Raw genomic sequence first — 20,881 nt, forward strand, 5'->3', positions numbered from 1 at the left:
AGGCCGGGCGCCGTGGCTCAAGCCTGTAATCCCAGCACTTTGGGAGGCCGAGACGGGCGGATCACGAGGTCAGGAGATGGAGACCATCCTGGCTAACACGGTGAAACCCCGTCTCTACTAAAAAATAAATACAAAAAATTAGCCGGGCGAGGTGGCGGGCGCCTGTAGTCCCAGCTACTCGGGAGGCTGAGGCAGGAGAATGGCGTAAAACCCTGGAGGCGGAGCTTGCGGAGCTTGCAGTGAGCTGAGATCCGGCGGCAGCACCCCAGCCTGGGCGGCAGAGCGAGACTCCGTCTCAAAAAAAAAAAAAAAGGAACTAGTTTTTTAAAGGAGATCTACCCTCCTACTTAACATAACTTCAAAATGATAGCAGTCAGCTTGCTTTCTCTTTGTGTTCAAAGCAAACTTTCCTCAGTCACAGAGAAGAATATGCTGATATTTCTCTAATTCTCAGACACTTTTTGGTTAGATAACCAAAGTGAATTTGTAGGAGATTGGATGGAAAAAAATAGGATGTTTTAGAGCACCATTTCTTAAAATTCCTTGAAATCTTTTGAAAGAAAGGATGGTAAAGAAGCATTCTGTTATGGAGAGACATGTGAAATTTTACCTTATAATTATGACATTAGAATTCCTATTAGCTGAATAAATTTAACTGAGTCATCTATCAGTTTCAAATATTATATATTCTGAGCACTAGTTCAAGGAACTTAAATTTTATTTCCTGGTCCTGATGTGATTTGCATCATACAGAACTGACTGTCTCTCCCTCTCAATCTCTTTCTGTTTCTTTTAACACATATCTACACACAGGTTTGTATGCACATGAATATATCTTCATAGTAAATAATCCCTTTAAAGGCTTTATATGGTGAGAACTAGCTTTTCTTTTTAAACAAAGAAGTGGAAATTGGCCGGGCGCGGTGGCTCAAGCCTGTAATCCCAGCACTTTGGGAGGCCGAGACGGGCGGATCACGAGGTCAGGAGATCGAGACCATCCTGGCTAATACGGTGAAACCCCGTCTCTACTAAAAAATACAAAAAACTAGCCGGGCGAGGTGGCGGGCGCCTGTAGTCCCAGCTACTTGAGAGGCTGAGGCAGGAGAATGGCGTAAACCCGGGGGGCGGAGCTTGCAGTGAGCTGAGATCCGGCCACTGCACTCCAGCCTGGGCGACACAGCGAGACTCCGTCTCAAAAAAAAAAAAAAAAAAAGAAGTGGAAATTGTCATGAAAAGAATCATGGTGAGGTAAGATATCCTTTCAGTGCAATATTCTTCACAGTGAGCATCCTTTAAGAAGGTATAGCTCTATGACATTGAGTTTGCCGGTTGTAAAAGTTAGGTACAGGAACTAAAATATACAGGGTGTTGGTGAGTGTAGGTAGAAAAGCAGTTTGATGTGTATGTTGGGTTGTCTGGACATAAGAAACATCATGCAGGCTAGAGTTGAACCTCTAGCTTTTGTGATGCATGCAAGTTAGGACATGTGATTTCATGTTGTCAGTGAGATACAAAATAATGAGAATGTCTCAATAAATCTACCTCAAACTATTGGCTGTCCCTGAGTGAAAACTAAGGTATCTAGAAGCCTAATGGAGAATATTCTATGTAGTCAGAAGGCTGCCGCCTACTGATATGTGATCTTTATTAACTGGCCTCCCTTCCAACATTCTAGATTCCATGTCCTTTTTGGTCATTAGTAATCACCTTGGTCACTGTGTTTTTAACACCAGGCTCAGTATGTCTAAATATAGAAAAATAAGAATAATATCTCCCCTCATCAACTGTTCTTGCATGGGATTAGAATGAAAGTTATTATTCAGCCAATCACTGATAGACACTCAGTCCATTCAAACTAGAATTGTAAGTAAGTTCTCCAGGATAATCTTTTTAATTTTCATACAAGGACAATTTCTTCTCAAAGGAAAAACTCTTTTATTATGAACTGTTGGCTGAACAGATTGATTGGTATAAAGGTGTTTTGTTGTAATGAATACCCATATATTAGTTAATATAACACAAATTGTTTTAACAATGAAATCCCCACATCTCAGTGGACTGGCAGTAGAAGTTTGTTTCTCACTAACGTGACAGTCCACTGCTGATGTGCCTCGGGGATGGCCTCACATGTGGCCATTCCAGGACCCAGGTAGTTACCATTTTGTGGCTTTTCCTCAGAGACTCTTCCATTCAGCTGGCAATGGGGACAGACACTACAAAGAAGACATGGCTTCTTAATTTCTGCTCAAAAGTGAAAAACACCTACATCTACTTTAGCCTGAAGTGACACATTATTTCTGCTCACATTGCTTTGGCATTCCCCTGCCTCTACCATGTAAGAGGGGCAAAAATGTAGGTTCTGGCTGGGCAGCTGCTTCTTGGCAATAGCTCAGCACTGTGGAAGGGAAGCTCAAATTTTTGGTAATCAGTAAACTATCTTTACCCTGTCCCAAGGAGCAAGCTCAGGTGAATGGGATCTGAAGTTCACCTCATGTGCCCTACCGTCTCTCAAGAATTGCAGCCTGAATTGGTTGCTGTTCAATTCTATCATGGCTGAAACAGGAAGTACTACTTAATTTGGTTTTAACCCAGCATTTCCTAAACTTGTTTGACCATGGAGCCCCCTTTTCTTTATATAACAATTACTAAAACACTTTGAAAAACTTTTTCACAAAGAAAAGAGTAGTTTTACCACCTCCATGCTTTTACTTATCTACCCCGGTTTTTGCTTTTGTTATTGTTTGGGGTTGGTTTTGTTGTAATTGTTTTGTTTTCTTGAGAAATTTGCATTTAGTTCAATATTGTTTAAATTTGGTTGAAGTAGGCAAGACTAAAGGCAGTTGAAAAACAATTTTACTTGACTACAGGACCAATGAAGTAAGCATGGTGCTGTATTGTTGGGATACTTGGCAGATCAAAGTACAGAAGGAAAAGTTTTTGATATCTGTTACTTAGTGCCTATATGATCTCTGGTTTCCTACTTACTAATACCATGTGAGCTGTAGTTTCTAATCTGCAAAATAGAGAGTGTTCATGAAGATTAAATGACACTATATGTAAAATAGCAAATAAGAAGGAACTTAATATATGTAAGACTCCTCCCTTCTTCTTTCTCCTTTCTATTTTCTCCTAGTTAGTAATATACTAACTTAATTATAGTTGAGTTGTGCTATCCTGCCACAAACAATGACAATTACATGAAAAGAGGCCAGGGAAAAGATATGGTAACAGTATAAGCAACCCCCAATTTACAAACACTGAATTTTTTTTTTTTATTATACTTTAAGTTCTAGGGTACATGTGCACAACGTGCAGGTTTGTTATATATGTATACATGTGCTATGTTGGTGTGCTGCACCCATTAACTCATCATTTACATTAGGTATATCTCCTAATGCTATCCCTCTCCCACCCCCTCCCCCTCCCTACAATAGGCCCCAGTGTGTGATGGTCCCCTTCCTGTGTCCAAGTGATCTCATTGTTCAATTCCCACCTATGAGTGAGAACATGTGGTGTTTGGTTTTCTGTTCTTGCGATAGTTTGCTAAGAATGATGGTTTCCAGCTGCATCCATGTCCCTACAAAGGACACGAACTCATCCTTTTTTATGGCTGCATAGTATTCCATGGTGTATATGTGCCATATCTTCTTAATCCAGTCTGTCACTGATGGACATTTGGGTTGATTCCAAGTCTTTGCTATTGTGAATAGTGCTGCAAACACTGAATTTTTTAAAATACTGCACATAGATGGTTGGGTTCTGGCAACTTAGACCCTATCATTCCTGTTATTGATGCCTCACAATTTAAATTTACCATGAAGCTAATGAATTAAGCTTCAGACCCCTCTCTTGCATGGATTCCTATGAGTGCTGAGAGTTGTAGGATGTTCTAGGTAGTAAGGGGATGGGGGCAGATTGGTATGAGGAAGCATTATGTAAACATTTCTGGTAAATTGCCTGAAGAGCTCTCAGAAGAAAGGAACTCGATTCTCTAAGTTTCTGGAAGTTTGCTGTGATTTGTCATTCGATATAAATATTTACTTTTGTACCTATTATGTGTTTTGTAGTTTAAAAACTGCTTTTTAATTTTTTTTCTTTTTTTAAGAGAGTCTCGTTCTGTCACTCAGGCTGGAGTACTGGTGCCATAATAGCTCACTGTAACCTCGAATTCTGTGGCTCAAGTGATCCTCCTGTGCCACTACGCCCAGCTAATTTTTTTATTTTTTGTAGAGATGAGGGTCTCGCTATGTTGCCCAGGCTGGTCTCAAATTCTTGGCCTCAGGAAATCCTTCCACTTTGGTCTCCCAAATTGCTGAGACCACAGGCATGAGCCACTGTGCCCAGCCTTGTTTTGTACTTTTGATTTCCTCTTCTTAAAGAGGGCCCCACAACTTCTGTAAGTTTCAGACCAAAAGCACATGGATCCACTTCTGCCCACAATTCTGGTGCCATCACCTGCTACTATTCTGAACATTTTCAGAGGTCCCTCCCCAGAGCCCACTCCAATGGCTGGAGCTACGTATGATTTCCGTACCCCTTTCCTTTCCCAGCTTCCTGTACACCTCTCCTTAACACGGCTGGGATCAAGATGATTTGAGTCTCTGCCCACACTCAGTGCCTCTCCACATACAACTCTGGATATATGGGGAAAAGGGTCTGGGCTTGAGGCGCAGGACCCAAAGTGTGCAAAGAGTTAGGAGAGCAAGAAGATGAAGAAAATGGAGCCATTGGCATAGCACTTGAGCTTCGGTTGGCTCATCAAATCTTACAGGCACTCATTTTTTCATTAAAGACATGATTTGCCTTTAGTATTGCTCACAACTCTGACCTTTACCTGTACTATTTTTCTATACCATTTTTCCAGAGTACAAACTCTTTCTTACTGAACTATGTCCCTTTAGTAGGTTAGATGATTCCCGTATGGAATTATTTGAACTGGTTTAAGAAAGCCAAAGAAACATCTGTATTCTGTAGAACCTTTCCTTGTAACAGCGTTCATTTCATCTAAGCTTTCCTGCCCAAAGCAGCTCTGAAACACAGATAGGAAGGCTGACCCATTGCAAAGAAGATGAAAACTAATGTAGCCTCAGAAGAAAAGCTTGATGCCAAGTGCTCAGCAGGGGCCCAGGCTGAGGGCCTGTGGAGGAGGGGCAAGTGCAATTTATAAAGCCTAAATACTCAAAGCAGCCTTTCTCCAGTATTTGCTTCGAGGTGGCAGAATAGGTTTTATAGGTCAACAGGGTTTTTCTAATGATTATCCAAGCTCCTCCCCCTTCAGTAGGGAAGGCCCCGATTTTCTGGAATTACCTGCCCAGTCAGCAGGCTGGGTGTTAGAATTCTGAGCAGACTGCCCTCCTCCTTGAAACCAGCGGGGAGCAAAATAAGTCCGGAAATTCCTGAGCATTGGGAAGCCCGCACTAACGCAATTACCTGAAATAAAAGAAGGGGTCAGATAATAAAGGGCAAAGGTTTTTCCTTTTAAAGTAAAGGGCCAGGTAAACAAAACCAGCTGCCCCTGGAGCCAACAAACTCTCCTCATTAAATATTTTAAGAGCCTAATGGGCATAAGTGGCTAATTATAGTACAATCCTGAAGACTGAATCTAGTGGCCTGAGGAAGGGGGTCAGTGGGATGGGAATGGGGTTAAAACTTGGCTGACAGAGACAGGAAGGAGGTGAGCTCTGCCCCTGGCAGAGGGCCTCTGAATGGCCAGAATGAAATTAAAATAAGAGTAAGATGCTTTGACTGGGAGTCTCTAATCATTCTGACAGTATCCCCATGAGATGGGCTTGGATGTCTCATTTGGAGCAATTTTAAGTTTAAATGCTAGTTGAATAGGATCTGGAATACAGGTTTATTGAAAAACTAATTATGGGAAATTTTATGTTTATTCACTATGAAAAACTGGAAGAGTATGCAGCAAAATGTTGCAATGAGCCTCTCTAGGTGTTGTGCTTATACTGTAGGTGATTTTCCATTTTCCTATTTCTATTTTGTTCATGTTCATTCTCTAATTCATCTACAATGAGCATTTAGTTCTTTTATAATAAAAATAAAGGACAACACTAAATAAAATAAGATGAAGAGTATTGTGCTGGAACTAAAATGTAAAATTAAGGGGGACAGGAGAGTTGGTGAATGCATAGATAAGTGGTTCCTTTTACTTTGTATAGTCTGCTCTCTTTGCCACTTCCCTGGATACATGCTTGATGTGAGCTGCCAATCTAGAGGCAGGAATAAATTGCTGGCATTGGGCGAGACAGACCTTTTGACCATGGATTAATACGAAAGTTTCCACTTCATTGCCTTTGTGCTGGTTCTCAGAAAGGTTATTTCTGCACAGCCTTTTTTGGCTTTGGTTTTTAGTGGAACAGCTCGGCCACTTGTGGTATGATCTTAAGTGATGCTGAATGTCAAGGGAGCTTGAAGGATGACTATGATTTAACTAAAAGTGTCAGTCTAGGTGATTCTAGACCATTCTGCTAGGTTTAAAAAAAAAGAGAGAGAGAAGAAAAGAAAAAAAGAAATCACCGTTATCACCATTTTTAGCAATTTATTCTTACAAAATGGTCACCACAGACTACTCCACCTCCTTCATGCCCAGATACAAATGATATATTTAGATTGGACCTATCACCACATGCAACTACCATCAGAGAACCAAAGCTCTGTAACTGGGAAGAAGCTTTCAAATAGCCACAGATTGCTGATGCTGAATGTTTTCTTAGAAGCTTCACATTTACAATGGGTAAGGGCAGTAAGTTAGTTGTCCAAGAATATCAAAGAAAAAGGTTTAGGTATTGTTAATTCATACCCTATGGGTTTTGTTTGTTTGTTTGTTTTTGTTTTGTTTTGAGACAGAGTCTTGCTTTGTCGCCCAGGCTGGAGTGCAGTGGCGCGATCTCAGCTCACTGCAAGCTTCGCCTCCCAGGTTCATGCCATTCTCCTGCCTCAGCCTCCTGAGTAGCTGCGACTACAGGCGCCAGCCACCATGCCTGGCTAATGTTTTGTATTTTTAGTAGAGACGGGGTTTCACGGTGTTAGCCAGGATGATCTCGAGCTCCTGACCTCATGATCTGCCCGCCTTGGCCTCCCAAAGTGCTGGGATTACAGGCTTGAGCCACCGCCCCCGGCCATACCCTATGGTTAAATGATCCCCTCTCTTAAAAGCGATGCTGAATTCTGGGTGACCAAAGTTCATATTTCCATAGTACAATATAAATGTGGGTTTAAGGTTGCAGATGAACGTTGCTGAAACTTCTCAGTATAATGTGAGGATTCCTTTGACATTCAAATGTGAATTGGACTCAGACTGAAGTTATTAAAAAGATGCTGTGATCATCAGGCTAGAGGAGGAAGGGTCCTTAGCTGGGTCAAAGGTAGAGGCAATGCCCAGGGCCATATTTTAGAAGCATTTTAAAGGGTCTCTGACATCTCTTTTAATTTCCCTTATTCTCTTGAAGAGCTCATCTGCAGCCATGGCTTTGTCCATTACTTACAACCTGAAAAAGACCCCCACGTCAACATTTCTTGTCTCAACTTCTCTGTACCTCTTTCTCGTATCTCGAGCTACCTGGTATGTAGTTTTTTCTTGATATTCTGTACACTTTTGATATGTCAGACAGTATCTTTCATCTCTCTTAACAAATTGTATTCCCATATGACTAACCTACATTTCTTTGGCAACAGTGTTCTCCAAGGCAATCTCTCTTATATGTTCATGGTCATCAGTGACTCCCTTCCTCTCTTTTACCCTCTACAGAAGCTTTATTTGTTCTTCCTTCATGGCTGCTCGCTGTCACTTTTCTTGTTCTCTCCCTTATTTAGACCCAGATCATTTCTTGCCAGCACTATTGAGATAAGATAACTTTGTTTATTGGTTTCCATGCCTGTATCTCCTCCTGCTCCAATCCAATTCACAGCCTATAGGAATAGCCCAAGACCACTTGAGAATGATTGGATCCAGCTTGTAAGGTTAAAACTGGGGACAAGAATAGGCTAAAAAGCTTAAGCCAAGGTTAGTGGATTTCATCTCCCATGTATCACATGAAGGAGCAATTGGACTATTTCTGGGTTCAAGAAGATAGAATGTTAGCCATTGAGAGGAGGTAACAGGGATCAGATTTCAGCGCCATGTCAGAAGAGCTTTTCATCAATTAGAGCTGTGATGCAGTGAAACAGTCCTAGTAGAGTATGACAGTGAATTCCTGTCCCTGGATATGTTCAAGCAGAACCAGAAAATCACTTCTAAGGGATATTGTATCAAGCTTACATGCTTTAGGCCAGCTGACCACTAAGTCTTTTCAAACTCCACATTTTTACAACATATCACAGCCATCTCCATCCATGCCTCTGCCTCACCCCTGCTGGGAATCCAGAGTCTGTTCTTGCTGCTCTACACTTTCCTCACTCCAAGTTCTACAGCGGGTAGCATGCTCTCCTCCAGAGGGATGCTCCCCCTGCGCATCCCATCCATGGCCTTTCAGTGTAAGTTTCTGCTGCCTTGGGCTGTTAAGTAATCTGAACAGGGTAGATCTGGTTATTTAATAGGTTTTATATGCCAGCTCCCATGCCCAGCATTTTTCCTTATGTGATCAGTACACCAACCCTGTGAAAATACTATAGATTTGGATTTTTTGAAACCCACTTTAAAGAAGGGACTGAACCAAGGTTTTGTAACTCCGGGTTCTGGGTACTTGAGAAAACGAAGGAGGAAAGGAGTGAAGGAACCCTCAACCATGGGCCACGGATTGGGGTAGGCTAGAGAGGTTCTTCACAGGAAATCCTACATACTGAAAAATTACCTCTGGAATTTTTATCTCAATAAGTATTAAACTATGTGTGTTGCTAACAAAAATTATAAATATTGATGTTTAATGTAGTTACTGGGAAACTGAGAAAAGAGGAAACTATAATATATTTGATTAAATAATAAAAGAATAATTATAATGCATTACTTGTTATATTCCTGGTCACCATATAATATAGTATCAAGTATTCATGTTCCTCAAATGTGTGTTAGATTAACATTGCTTAAATTATTTTTAATTTTAACACTACTCTGTCTCAATATGCCTGGCTTCCATGTAGTATACCATGTATCTGATCTTTTTTCAAAAATCAGAGGTGCTAATTAAGAAGTACTACTATGAGCAGGTTATGAGATAGGGTAATGGACATGGATATGTCCAGCACTGTGTGTTGCACATAATAAATGTTTATTGGATCTGAGTCTGGCATCTATACAAGGGATGAGGCAAAGGACATGTTATTATTTTATTTCCTGATATAAGTAACCATCAAAAATTTTCAATTACATGTATCCCCTGACTCAGAAATTCCACTATCATAGTATTCTATATTTACACATAACTTAATCAGTCTCCTATTGTTTATAATCCCATCTTTGTGAGCTGACAATTAGAAAGAACTAAAAGTTGTTCAGTCCCTACTGTATGCCAGGAACTTTACGTTTGTTATCTCATTAATTCTCAATTAAGCCTGAGGAGAAGATATATTATCCCCCATTTAAGAATAAAAAAACTGAGGCCCGTAGAGACTACGTAACTTGCCCAAGATCGCATAGTTAGTAAATACCAGATCTGGAATTTGAACTCAGATATTTCTGGCTAAAACCCAAATTTGCTCCAACATTCCAATGGTTTAAGCACTGGATTCTGTGGAAATGTCGTGAAGTGGTAAGTGAGGCCAAAAGGAAGGCTGAGTGGGTAGATCACCACCCTTACCTCAACGAAAGCACCTGCCTTACAATAAAACAAACATTTAAAAATTAGCCATTCCAATACATCACATGTTGGTATAGCGAGTTGACACTGAAAATAATTTTCACATAGTTCTATAATATGTAGTGATGGGTGGCTGCTTCTTAAAAATGAAATAATTTATCATTAGCCAGCAACCAAGGATAACTTAGTGGATTGCAAAGGCACCCAGGAATCACAAGCATTTAGAAATTGATGGAATTCAGAACTTTGTCAAGATGGGGGTAAGGGAAGGTCTGAGGTAACGAAGGTCACCTAACCCTGTGTCAGCCTTAGCTTAGTCTTCAGCAAAGAGTCTCACAAAGGATATCTCCACAAAGCTGGATGGGCCTGTTTTGGTCAAATATTTACAACATAGTGTCAACATAACTTAATGTTTCATTTAAGCTAAGAAAAACCAAACCAAAACAAAAACCAATGAGTATCAAGTTGTTACTATTTTAGGAGAGGGCTCTTCCACCTTTGTACATCATTCATTCCTTTGTTCATTCATCCTGGGGGTAGTAGGCAACCACGGCGTATTTTGGTAGCAGGTTGACTACAGAGTGTTCGCCCGCAGGAATGAGCTGGAGACTCACTCACTACACTAAGTCAGATTTTTGCTTTTGTATTTATTTTCTTATTTAAAGGTATGAAAAAGCTTATTAAAATGATTGAGTATTATTTCAAACCTCTCACATACCTTTATTACTTTAAGGTGGGATTAGCGATGGGCATGGGATGGGTGTTAAATTACTTCCCCAAGAGAAAAAAAAGTAAGTTTTTCCTCATTACCCAATTTGTATTATGGAATTTCCATCAATTCCGTCAAGTAAGCAATGGGGTTTCATGTGACAAAAGCTGAAAAAAATAACAGTATTAGCCCACAAATAGCAGTGGAAATAGAGAAGATAAAAAGGTTATTATTTGTTTGAAAAGTACCCAGGGTCAAAACCTTTTAGAATGTGAGAGCCCAGTTGGAACCCTGGTTTGTTTCCTCGGGCAACAGAGACCTCCGGCTAGAAAAATGTATTTATAGTCCTTTGCTTGAGATTTTATCTGATTCTTATTTTATTTTCGTTCCAGTTGCTACATTGATGGCCGGGTGGTCAAGGTGATGGACTTCCTGAAAACTCGCCTGTTAGACACACTCTCTGACCAGATTAGGAAAATTCAGAAAGTGAGTAAAAGTATCCTGGGAAGAAAAGGAGCAAGTCTGGGGGTAAGGCAAGGAAAAAGACACAAAGTCCCAGCTGGGCCTCAGCACTGTGGGAACCAGGGTAGAAAAATAGGAAAATAGTACAGTCCAGATGGGCATGGTCACAAGCCCCCCATCACAATTGTTGCCTGTCATTTGTTGTTTTTCAAATTGAAAAGGGTCTGTGTGTGCCATATCAAGGTTTAAAGCATCTCTATTGTTTTTAATTAATTTTTTTTTTGAAATGGAGTCTTGCTCTGTTGCCCAGGCTGGAGTGCAGTGGCATGATCTCAGCTCACTGCAACCTCTGCCTCCTGGGGTCAAGCAATTTACCTGCCTCAGCCTCCCAAGTAGCTGGGACTACAGGCACAAGCTGCCACGCCCAGCCAATTTTTATATTTTTAGTAGAGACGTGGTTTCACCATGCTGGCCAAGCTGGTCTCGAATTCCTGACCTCCAGTGATCCACCCGCCTCAGCTGCCCAAAGTGCTGGGATTACAGGTGTAAGCCACTGTGCCTGACCTAAAGCATCTCTATTTTAATTGCTTCTAAACTGTGAGTTTCGTAAGGGAAGAATAGATTTACCTGATATTTTCTTTTTGGGAGGGGTTTATTTTAGGTTACTTAAGGGAGAAAATGATTATATTCATTCAGTGAAATTCCAGTCTGGGGCACTGGCAATTCTAAGCCATATTTACACTGTTCCTCGGTGTCTTAGAATTAGCCAAGTAAGATCCTAATTTTGTAAAGTTGAGAGGAAAGCTATATTATATTAAGCAATTGCATGTAGGTGCTGTCAGCACACCTTTGGTCAGTGATTCTCAGACTTGAGGACAATCAAAATCACCAGTGGTGCTCACTAAAGTTTCTAATTTCACTCCTGAGGTTCTGATTTAATATGGCTGGAGTGGCTCCCAGAAGTCTCTATTTTTAATAATCTGTCAAGTGATTTTCCATAATACCAATTATGGATCACATTTTGAAATACTGGATTAGTTAATTCTAAATTGTGAGGATCTTACATCTACAATTGTCATGGGCCTCTACAATATATTATTATCTTTGGTTGCCCGGTTAAGGTTCTTCTCCAGGGAGTGGGGACCCTTTGAATAGTTTGCTATTTCTTGAGCGAATTAAACAAATCTTTGGAAAAAAATTGTAATAAGTAGGCTCTCAATAAATACGAGATGAATTAATAAACTGACAAACGAATAGCTCATTTATAGCTCTGAAAGGAAATCCTATTTGAAGAAATCAAAGAACATCAGTTTTGAGAGCTGAAGTGGAAGGCTTCACCTTTTTTGTATTCATCCCAATGTCATACTCAGATTATAAACAGCATCTGGAATTCTCTTGTTCTCAAGAGTTCAATAGGCTGAGAAGCCTCAGAACTTCTGAACTACTACATCCCAATCTGATCCCTCCAGGGATCAGGTGCACTGGCCAGCACCCTTATCTGTCACTGCCTTTCACTAGGTAAAGCCTAGGAGAACTAAATGATTTGAAATATTTCTACCAGTCCCTGTTTGATATTCATTTAGTGAAAAATATTCACTGAGCATTTAGCAAGTACCTAAGGCAAAGTGTCAGATGCTGGGGATACAAAGTGGTATAAGACATGGTCTCTGCCCTCAAGGTAAAGTAAGTTTTAACACTTACTTTCAGCAGATTGAAAACACATTACCTAATGTAATAGAATGTTAACCTATTGAATACTGTAGTTTTCTAAGCACATTATGCTAATCAGATATTACATCTTGCCCTCTAGAAGGAGGGAAGAATTTTCTGTCATTAATTCATTTGTTTATTGCTTCATTCAATAAATGTTTATTGAGTGCTTACTACATCTAGACACTGTTCTAAGTGTTTATATTACAATAGTGTACAAGATTGTCAAGTTCCTATAGTTTTGGCTTTTCCAGTTTTGAGTTTGATCAGAGGGTTGTTGTTGGAAGTAAAATGATTCAGTTCTATCAAGGCACTGAGAGTGAAGGTTCTAACTGCACTCATGTTATTATTTAAGTACAACAAGTGGCTGTAGGTCAGAACTAAGACAAAGGTGTTGGAAGTTAGGTTCTTTCCTTTATCCCCACTTCCCGTTACCCTCCCCCACTGCATATGCCTTGACCATATGAACCAGTTTGAAAACTGAAATAACTTACCTCCTGATTTATCTGGGCCCAATAAACTCCAGGAAAAGAGCTAAAACTCTGTGCACAATTGGTATTCAGATCTTTAGAAACAAGCCTAATGGACTTAGAAGGGGAAGGGGAAGTGCTGTCACAGGGAGGAACAGTGGAACCCTTAAGAGATGACTATATACAGAAAGCACCTGGCAGGAGAGGGCTAGGCTTCGCAGCAGGGTCCGGACTTACCTTTTGGCAGTTGCAAAGAGAGCATGCCCAGGGTCCCCTCAAGCCAGGGTTCCTATTCTGATTATCTCTTGCTGTGCAACAAATTACCCCAAAACTTAGTAGCATAAAACAGCCATTTATTAAACCAAAGGATTGTATGGGTCAGGAATTCTCAAAGAGTACAGAGGGAATGGTTTGTCTCTGCTCCATGATGTCTGAAGCCTGAGCTAAAAGACCTAAAGGCTGGGATTACTGAAAGGTTAGTATCTGGGACCATCAGAAGACTTGTTCACTCCCATCTCTGACAAGGGATGCTGTATCACTTTTCCTAACCTAACCTCAGAAGTCACATGGCATCACATTAGCCATATCCTATTCATTGAAGTAGTCCCAAAGACCCACCAAGCTTCAAGGCGAAAAGAAATAAGCTCCTCCTTTCGATGGGGGAGTGGCAATACTCTGGAAAAGCATATAAGACCAGAAATGTTTTTGCAGTCATTTTTGGAAAATATGATCTTCCACACTTTCATCCTCCCTGTTTCATTTAGTAGGCTTTAAGTCATTTCCCTGTTTTTTTCCCCCGATTCTCTTTTACAAAGCTCTTGCCAGATATTGCCTTAAGTGAGTATATGCTAGAGGTGTTGCTGGATCATGGATTCCCTGAGATTTGAACCACTGGATAGACTTCTCATTGGCTAAAGCAGTCTGGACCCAGTTGTTAGGGCCTCCAAGAGGAGAGTCTCTCTCACCACAACCCAAGGTGTGCTGAGCACTGGCCTTCCCTGGGGACATGAGAGCTAGGAGACTAGACTAGGATCCCCAAACTTTGATTGTTGAGATGTTGCTTTGACTGTTCCTGAAGTCCCTGGTGGGTGGGGAGGAGGGTTCTTGGGAATTAGGGTCCAAAGTACAAACTAGGACGCACTAGCCAAATGACTTTCTTGCAAGTTCCTCAAATCATTTCAAAGATGGGCCAAGTTAGGTTTCACGTTTTTTTAATTTTTTTTTTTTTTTGAGACAGAGTCTCACTCTGTCCCCAGGCTAGAGTGCAGTGGCACAATCTCAGGTCACTGCAAGCTCCACCTCCTGTGTTCACACCATTCTCCTGCCTTAGCCTCCTGAGTAGCTGGGACTACAGGTGCCCGCCACCACAACCGGCTAATTTTTTTGTATTTTCAGTAGAAACGGGGTTTCACCATGTTAGCCAGGATGGTTTCGATCTCCTGACCTCGTGATCTGCCCGCCTCGGCCTCCCAAAGTGCTGGGATTACAGGCATGAGCCACCACACCCGGTCTTTTTTTTTTGAGATGGGTCTCACTTTGTCACCCAGGTTGGAGTGCAGTGGCGGGATCTCAGCTCACTGAACCTCAGCCTCCCAGGCCAAGCAATCCTTCCACCTCAGCTTCCCTGGTAGCCGGGACCACAGGCACATGCCACCACGACTGGCTAATTTTTGTGTTTTTGGTAGAGACAAGGGTTTCACCATGTTGCCCAGGCTTGTCTGGAACTCTTGAGCTCAGGCAATCCACCCACCTTGGCCTCCCAAAGTGCTGGGATTATAAGTGTGAGCCACCGTGCCTGGCCTTCCAAGTAAGGTTTTATTGTCTATATACCTGGAACCTTCACCCCAAAGCTGGAAGTGTACTTTGTTTCTTCTCTCTTTGTAGAATTGAAGTCCTAAGGACCCCATTAGGCCCACAGTGGTAGAAAAGGGGCAGATTTTTCACCAAAATGGTGCCATGTGGGAGTGGCTTGATAAATCACTGGTAAGGCTGTTTGAATAGGGTATTAGGCCCAGGATTTGAAGTCTGATGGCCTGGCTTAAGTATAGATGTGTGGCTTTGGGCCAGTCACTTACTGGCTTGATTTCTCTGATTTGGCTGTTTGTTTGTAAAATGAAGATGCTAAGGATACTATTCTCCCTCCCTCTTAGGTAGATTAGGAAAGTCATGTGAGAAAGCCCTGTTTTGTTCATTGTTATTGAATGCTAGCTCTTATTGCTATTATTATTGTTGTTATAGTTATTATAGCTATTTTTAATAATTTCTGTGACTAGAGAAGCTTTACATTACCTTTATCCTCCACTTGTTCTTTGCTTTTTCTCCTCTTTCCTCTTTTTTTGAACTCTGGGGAATATGATAGGTGATATTTTTGGCACTTGAAAGACAATGACTCAATTGCTAAAAACAGCTGTGGTTTGCAAATTTGGACTGCCACTTAGAGAAGAATTCTCAGTTTTCTGAGCAGTGGGTGAATTATCTGGTTATATGAAAATCTACATGATGCATCTGAAAGCCAAATAGAGATACGTTTGAGCAATGTGTGGACAACTCACGCCTTTGGATGATCCACACACTCTTTCCCTTTCATTAGAATGATGATGATCATGTGTACATTGGGAGATGAGTCAAAGGAAAGAGTTGATAATCTAAAAATACAAGGAAGAGTCAGATGGGAAAGTGAGAAAGTTTAGGACACAGTGCAGATGGTATAGTCTGGATAGCTGGGCTGACTCCAAAACAATGACTTAAGAACCAAGAAGAACCACTTTGGCTGAAGTCATTTGGACTCTGTGATTTGTGTCTTCATCTCCTAGAGGAATCAGAAGAGGAAATAACACTTTTTGATATTATTTTCAGTAATTCAATAAGCACAGAAAGGAGTTGGTGAAATCCCAGTCATAAAGGAAGTGTTTCCAAAAGTACTGTCCATATTATTGCATTTTGAATACTAAATAAACTCAACAATTGGCTCCCCCAATATTTGAAAAATTTCTTCCTTCCTCCCTTCCTTTTTCCTAAAGTTATTTTTAATTGACATATAATAATTATACATACTTATGGGATACAGAGTGATATTGCAATACATGTATACAATGTGTAATGATCAAACCAGGATAACTTGGCCGGGCACAGTGGCTCATGCCTGTAATCCCAGCACTTTGGGAGGCTAAGCAGGCAGATCACCTGAGGTCAGGAGTTTGAGACCAGTCTGGCCAACATGGCGAAACCCCATCTCTACTAAAAATACAAAAATCAGCCAGGCATGGTGGCAGGCACATGTAATCCCAGCTACTCAGGAGGCTGAGGCAGGAGAATCCCTTGAACCCAGGAGGCAGAGGTTGCAGTGAGCCGAGACCGCGCCATTGCACTCCAGCCTGGGCAACAGAGCAAGATCTGTCTCAAAAAAAAAAAAAAAAAAAAATCAGGATAATTCACAAATTTATCACTTCAAACATTTATCATTTATTTGTGTTGGGAACATTCGAAATCTTCTAGCCATTAGAAAATGTACAATAAATTATGTTAATTATAATCACCCTACAGTGCTATCATACACTAGAATGTATTCCTTTTATCTGGCTGTAATTTTGGATTTGTTAGCCAGCCTTTTCTATCTCCACTCCCCACCCTTCCTAGCCTTTAGTAACAACAGTGTTACTCTCTACTTTTATGCAATCAAATTTCTTAGCTTTCACATATGAGCAAGAACATATGTGGTATTTATCTTTCTATGCCTCACTTATTTCACCTAACCCAGTGTCCTCCAGGCTCATTCATGTTGCCTCAAATGACAAGATCTCATTCTTTTTTTATGGCTCTATAGTATTCCACAAATATATATGCCACATTTTCTTTATCCATTCTCTTTTTTCTTGAGATGGGGTCTTGTTCTTTTCCCCAGGCTGGAGTGCAGTAGTGCAATTATAGCTCACTGCAGCCTTGAATTCCTGGGCTCAAGCGCTCCTCCTGCTTCAGCCTCCCAAGTAGTTGAAACTACAGGCCCGCGCTACCACACCTGGCTAATTTTTTCATTTTTTTGTAGAGACAGGGTCTTGCTGTGTTGACCATGGTGGCCTCATACTTCTGGTCTCAAGTGATTCTCCTGCCCCAGCCACCCAAAGTGCAGGGATTACATACCTAAGCCACCACACCTGGCTCCATTCATCTGCTGATGGACACTTAGGTTGATTTCATAACTTGACTATTGTGAATAGTACTGCAGTGAACATGAGAGTGTAGATATCTCTTCGGCATACTTATTTTCTTTTGGATACATACCCTGTACTGGGATTACTGGATCATACAAGTAGTTATTTCTAGCTTTTTGAGGAATTTCCATACTGTTTTCCATAATGGATGTCCTGATTTACATTCCCACCAACAGGTACAAGAGTTCTCTTTTCTGCATACCTCACAGCATTTCTTACTGTCTTCTTTACAGTAGTCATTCTAACTGCCTTCATTTCCTTCTTTCTTCCCTTTCTTCCTTCATTTATTGACTATTTGTAACATTCTTAGAATTTTCCAGGTCCCTGAGAATAAAATGGTGAGCAAGACTGACGTGATGCTTGTCTTCACGGACCTTATGGTCCAGTGGGGAAAACTGATAATTAAGCAAGCAACAGTAATAAGATGTTATGATTCCTATTACAGGATGCTATAGGAGTCCATAGTGGGAAGTACCCACCTTAGTTTGTGAAGGAAAGGAAATCAGGGAAGTCCTCTCAGAGAAAATGACATTGAGGCTAACACCTAAAAGTTAGACTGTCTCTAATTTATACAGTTCTTCTTGGGGCATGATCAGAGGACCACTGGTGGTAGACGTGTATGGATAAAGGAATGGTTTGTATGGTTCTTCATATGAGCATAATCCTTCATTTGTTATCATTGCTTATGATTATTTATATTTAATAAAGATCAACTCTTTTGTAGTCTCAATAAATGCAGTGACATTATGCCACTTCTTCCAATATATTGTAGTTGCAGGACCATGGAAGTAAGGGAGAAGGACATGTAATTTCTTTGAAGTAATTAATAGATTTTAAAAGAAACCCTTGCTTTTAACCAGCTTTCCAGTTTACCTGCTTATTTGAGCCTCTTAGTAAATAAGAAGAAAAGAGCAAAACAAACAAACAAACAAAAACTCATTTATTCTTGAGGACCATAGAATAACTAGAGGCACAATTAAAGGAAACATGAGGACAATGACAATATTAGTCTTCTCTAATGAAGAAAACTGGAAAATGAAAACTAGAGACAGAACCATAGTATCACCACAAAAATCAGTGTTTGCTTAATGCATTCATTAATTCCCTCATTCGTTCAGCAATATTGACGCTTATTTCAATGTCCCAGTGCCCATCACTTAGCAGGTGCTCAATGCATGTTGGAGGGAAGGATGCACAAAGCGAGGGACAGGTGAATGAGCAGAATAAAGCACCTGAAGGACAAAAGAAGTAATGTCTTATCTCATTCACATTTATATGTGCTGTCTCCATTGTTTACACTGCAGAAGAACCTTATCTGCTGCTAACTTTGTGGTAGTGTTGAATAGATGGAAATCAGTTTAGACAGCCCTATGAGCTATGCCTACATATAGACATAGTAGGAAAGTATCTTCAGTGTATATGTTTAGGAGTGATGGAAAAATCTTTTTGTGGCCGCAAATAATATTTCAGTCTGTTTCAGACATTTCATTTGAGTGAACAATCTTTCATTCTACATTAGGATGATGATGAAGAATGTAAACAATCTGGGAAGAGGTAGACCACACTGGCTTAAATTCACACTAAGGCTTTAAAGGCAAATAGAAGATCCTTTCCCAAGAGCAGGTTTTGATGGAGGGGAAGAGAAACACAGGCCAAGGAAATACAATTGGTCCTTGAGTAACATAAGGGTTAGGGGCGCTGACCTTCTTGCATAGTCGAAAATTCATTTATAGCTTTTGACTCCACCAAAACTTAACTGCTAATAGCCTGCTGTTGACCAGAAGCCTTACTGATAACATAACAGAAGACTTACTGATAATATAACATAAGTCTAACTGATAACATATTTTGTCTGTTATCTGTATTATCTACTGTATTTTCATAATAAAGGAAGCTAAAAGAAAGAAAATGTTATTAAGAAAATCATGGGCTGGGCATAGCAGCTCACACCTGTAATCCCAGCACTTTGGGAGTCCCAAGCAGGTGGATCATTTGAACCAGGAGTTTGAGACCAAACTGGGTAACATGTCAAAACCCTGTATCTACACACACACAAAAAAAACAAAAATTAGCTGGGCATGGTATCACATGCCTGTGATACCAGATGCTTGGGAGGCTGAGGTGAGAGGATTGCTTGAGCCCAGGGAGGTTGAGGCTGCAGTGAGCTAGGATCCTGCCACTGTACTCCAAACTGGGCAACAAAACAAGACCCTGTTTCCAAAAAAAAGAAAAAAAAAAGAAAGAAAAAAGGAATAAAAAGAAAGAAAATGAAATTATAAGAAAGAGAGGCCGGGCGCGGTGGCTCAAGCCTGTAATCCCAGCACTTTGGGAGGCCGAGACGGGCGGATCATGAGGTCAGGAGATCGAGACCATCCTGGCTAACACGGTGAAACCCCGTCTCTACTAAAAAATACAAAAAACTAGCCGGGCGAGGTGGTGGCGCCTGTAGTCCCAGCTACTCGGGAGGCTGAGGCAGGAGAATGGCGGGAACCCGGGAGGCGGAGCTTGCAGTGAGCTGAGATCCGGCCACTGCACTCCAGCCTGGGTGACAGAGCAAGACTCCGTCTCAAAAAAAAAAAAAAAAAAAAAAGAAAGAGAAAATATATTTACTATTTATTAAGTGGAAGTAGATCATCATCATCATACAGGTCTTTATCCTCTTTGTCTTCACATCGAGTAGGCTAAGGAGGAGGAGAAAGAGGAAGCATTGCTCTTGCTGTCTCAGGAATGGCAGAGGCAGAAGAGGTGGAGGAGGTGGAAGGGCAGAAAAGAGAGGCAGGTGCACCCAATATAATTTTCATTGAAATAAATTAATGTATAAGTGAACTCTCGCAGTTCAAACCCATGTCATTTAAGGGTCACCTGTACTCAGAAGGCACGGAACCCCAAATACAAACTGTACCACATTAATACCTCGGGATAACATCAATGAGTGATTCTGAGTTTTATGGGGCCTGACATTTATACAATGGGGACCTTTATAAGGAAAATAAAACAAGGAAATCTGCAAATTATGTAAATATTTGACCATATGAACACATTAGCAGGGCCCTTCTTAGGATATTGTTAGATGCCTGTGAAAGCAGGGAGCTGGAAATTTAAGCTCCATGAACTTCTTGGTAAATTAGCCTCTGTGACCCCACTTGGCTGTGCATCTGCAAATGGGAGAATATGACCTAAGGGAAATTTTGACTCTTTGCCTTCATATACAAGACATGAACAATATTATAGTTGGGGAGTCTGACCTGAAAGGTATGTTTACTATCAAAGAGCACCAAAGTTTTAGTCTGTCATTCCATGAACCTTAATTTCCTTGATTCTTAGATATAAATATTTCCTTGAATCTTAGAACAAATATTAGAAAATTCACCATTAATTTAATAATAACTGGGAAGGAAGAGGGTAAACAGCAGGCAAGTTTCATTTGATATTGATTTTGAATAATATCCTGATTTCAAAAGCATTGAATTATGAAAAATACATCATTAACTTATGGAAATTTAATAATTGTATTACCTTTTGGGTTATAAATGCTGTTTATTGAGTGCACTATATATTATTAATCTATTAAATAAA

At 40.6% G+C, this 20,881-nt stretch overlaps 1 protein-coding gene across 4 annotated transcripts in view; it reads left to right on the plus strand.

The window, feature by feature from the left end:
- Positions 1-20,881, plus strand: part of HPSE2 (heparanase 2 (inactive)) — a 790,590-nt gene that overhangs the window by 600,028 nt on the left and 169,681 nt on the right. For all 4 annotated transcript variants that reach the window (XM_010389528.2, XM_010389530.2, XM_010389531.2 and 1 more), the window contains one exon: positions 10,848-10,941. In XM_010389528.2, coding sequence (XP_010387830.1) covers positions 10,848-10,941 — 94 coding nt within the window. The remainder of the gene's footprint in view (positions 1-10,847; positions 10,942-20,881) is intronic.

The sequence above is a fragment of the Rhinopithecus roxellana genome, chromosome 11, assembly GCF_007565055.1.
Source record: "Rhinopithecus roxellana isolate Shanxi Qingling chromosome 11, ASM756505v1, whole genome shotgun sequence".
Taxonomy (NCBI): domain Eukaryota; kingdom Metazoa; phylum Chordata; class Mammalia; order Primates; family Cercopithecidae; genus Rhinopithecus; species Rhinopithecus roxellana.